This window comes from Penaeus chinensis, chromosome 4, assembly GCF_019202785.1.
Source record: "Penaeus chinensis breed Huanghai No. 1 chromosome 4, ASM1920278v2, whole genome shotgun sequence".
In the NCBI taxonomy this organism is placed as follows: Eukaryota; Metazoa; Arthropoda; class Malacostraca; order Decapoda; family Penaeidae; genus Penaeus; species Penaeus chinensis.
In genome coordinates this window covers 42,745,614-42,748,113 of record NC_061822.1, presented here as the reverse complement: position 1 = coordinate 42,748,113, position 2,500 = coordinate 42,745,614, and the positions used below count along the sequence as shown (strand labels likewise).

Here is a 2,500-nt window from a genome sequence, read left to right as displayed (position 1 = left end):
GCCAACAGCAAGGGGGGGGATGGGGGGGTGGTAAGGTGGTTGTGATTGGCCAACAGGTCAGACACACCACATTTTTCAGTACACTCTCACTACTTCTCATTTATGCTAAAAAAAAAGATGCAGGAAAACACCATGTCAGTTTTCAAATTCATACATGATTGGACATCTAAAATGTACTGTGCCACTGTAATTTCTTTGTTTTTCCCTTTTCCTTCTTCCTTCTTTCTCTTTTTTAATTTTTCTTTATTTATGACCACATCCTCTTTCTCCTTTTTCCCTAACAGTGTAAATGCTGTTGCCAATAAGGCCCGAGGTGGAGGCTACGAGAGTGAAGACGCCTACCAGAATGCTGAAGTCCAGTTCCTTGACATTCATAATATCCATGTTATGAGAGAATCCCTCCGCAAGCTGCAGGGTAAGCTGAGAAGAGAGTTGGTATCATTATCTGCTTTATTGTACATTGTACTGTGAGTTGGGGGGGGGGGGGGGGTAGTGTGAGTGACTAAGGTTTAACCCATTGGATCCAGGAGTCTTCTTGGCTTGTGCATAAGAGAGTCCATGTATTAAGTTTCTTTGAGTGGGTACTCCTCTGGGTGTGTGGGTCTGTGGGTCTGTGGCTTGCAGGCCCAACCTACACAAACACTTATGCATAATATCAAGACTCTGTGCCTCCTCTTTGCAGTGCTGTTAGTGCTTTTCTGTGGATCCTTTTTTGCTGTATTTCCATTTTCTGAGGACTATAGCTGTAGCAATAAGTAGTACTATGTTGTAATTTTATATTATCATATTCACTTCTCCAAAATACACCTTCTACTGCTAGTAATGGTGGGCAGGAGTAGGTTACTTAGCATGGATGTACTGTCTGCCATGGACACAATCCTCTCTCAAACATGCTTTATCGTTGGTACATTCAACCCTCAGAGATTGGTAATCCTGCAGGAGATCCCTTTCCTGAAGGCTCTCTGAGGCAGTCTCTCTCCAAGGCTTTGTGCACTCATAACAATATGTCCCCATGAGCTGGCCACTTGGCAATAATTTCCCTTGGCAAGATGTTCCCACCACCTGCCCCTCTGCCTTTTTTTTACACGACGAAACTTCCCTGTCATATGTATTGATGTGGATAGATAAGATGTCCACATAACAGGATCCAGTGTTTATGGAGGTCTTACATAATATTTTTCATCATTCCAGAGGTGTGCTACCCACACATCGACAATGCCCACTGGCTAAGTAATCTTGAGGCAACACACTGGCTGGACCACATCAGGTGTGTTTTGAGTGGAGCCCTTAGGATTGCAGACAAGGTTGAAAGCCACAAGACCAGTGTCGTCGTCCACTGCTCTGATGGATGGGATCGTACGGCTCAGGTGAGATTTAGAGGGGTTCCTTGCACTATCAGACACTTATTTGTATTTACATAACAGGTCATGAATTCATTCCTTATAAAATACCTCTCTTAATCAATAGGTCTTCTTTCTTTTCATCAGTTGACAGCTCTGGCCATGCTGATGCTTGATGGATACTACCGCACCATTCCAGGCTTTGCTGTCCTTATTGAGAAAGAGTGGCTAAGTTTCGGCCACAAGTTTGCCCAGGTCAGTGCCAGAATGTCTTAAGAATTTATCTTTTTCTTGGGTGTTTTAGATTTAATAACTTTCATCATATTTTAATCATTTGATGGCAAAATTCAATCTTGAATATTTACTCCTTTTGTCTTCTTGTTTCAAATTATGCCAGTATAAAAGCAATAGTCACACAATTTCCCCCTCCCTGTCTTCACTGTGCAGCGTATTGGGCATGGAGATGACAGGCATCAGGATGAGGATCGGTCACCAGTTTTTCTGCAGTTTGTGGACTGTGTATGTCAGGTGATGAAGCAGTTCCCGCATGCATTCCAATTCACAGAGGATTTGCTCATCACTGTCTTGGATCACTTGTATTCCTGTCTATTTGGGACTTTCCTTTATAACAGGTAAGAGATGATAAGTTTTTTATCTTTTTCATTTCTCTCTCCACTTCACTCTTCATTATCTTCTTTACATTCCTTTTCCTCTTCTTGTCTTTTTCCACCTTTGGTAAAACAGAAAAAAAGTATATGGCAGAACAAAACAGATTAGCACCCATCAGTCTTCTGCCTACGTGTCCCTCTCTATTCTCCCCTTTTATTTCCCCTAACAGCGAGAGAGAGCGAATGGAGAAGGAGGTCAAGACCAAAACAGTGTCGCTATGGTCGCTCATCCTCAGCAACCCTTCAGACTTCGAGAACCCCCTGTACAACCCCGCCACCCGCCACCATGTTCTCTTTCCCCTGACTTCAATGCGCCACCTGTGCCTTTGGGATAAGTACTACTGCCGCTGGAACCCCTCCATGCGCCCACAGGTACAAGATGATGGGACATTTTTTTTTTTGTAATGTTTTCTGGTTTATACGTCACATATACGTCTTGGACACAAAAACACAAATAGACACATACAAAAGTCTCTCTCTGTCCATTTTTTT

General features: G+C 43.0%; 1 protein-coding gene across 4 annotated transcripts in view; it reads left to right on the top strand.

The window, feature by feature from the left end:
• The window catches only part of LOC125025152 (myotubularin-related protein 2-like), a 38,317-nt gene that overhangs the window by 33,466 nt on the left and 2,351 nt on the right, over positions 1-2,500 (top strand). For all 4 annotated transcript variants that reach the window (XM_047613125.1, XM_047613123.1, XM_047613121.1 and 1 more), the window contains 5 exons: positions 285-415; positions 1,192-1,367; positions 1,488-1,595; positions 1,788-1,972; positions 2,179-2,380. In XM_047613125.1, the coding sequence (XP_047469081.1) occupies positions 285-415; positions 1,192-1,367; positions 1,488-1,595; positions 1,788-1,972; positions 2,179-2,380 (802 nt within the window). The remainder of the gene's footprint in view (positions 1-284; positions 416-1,191; positions 1,368-1,487; positions 1,596-1,787; positions 1,973-2,178; positions 2,381-2,500) is intronic.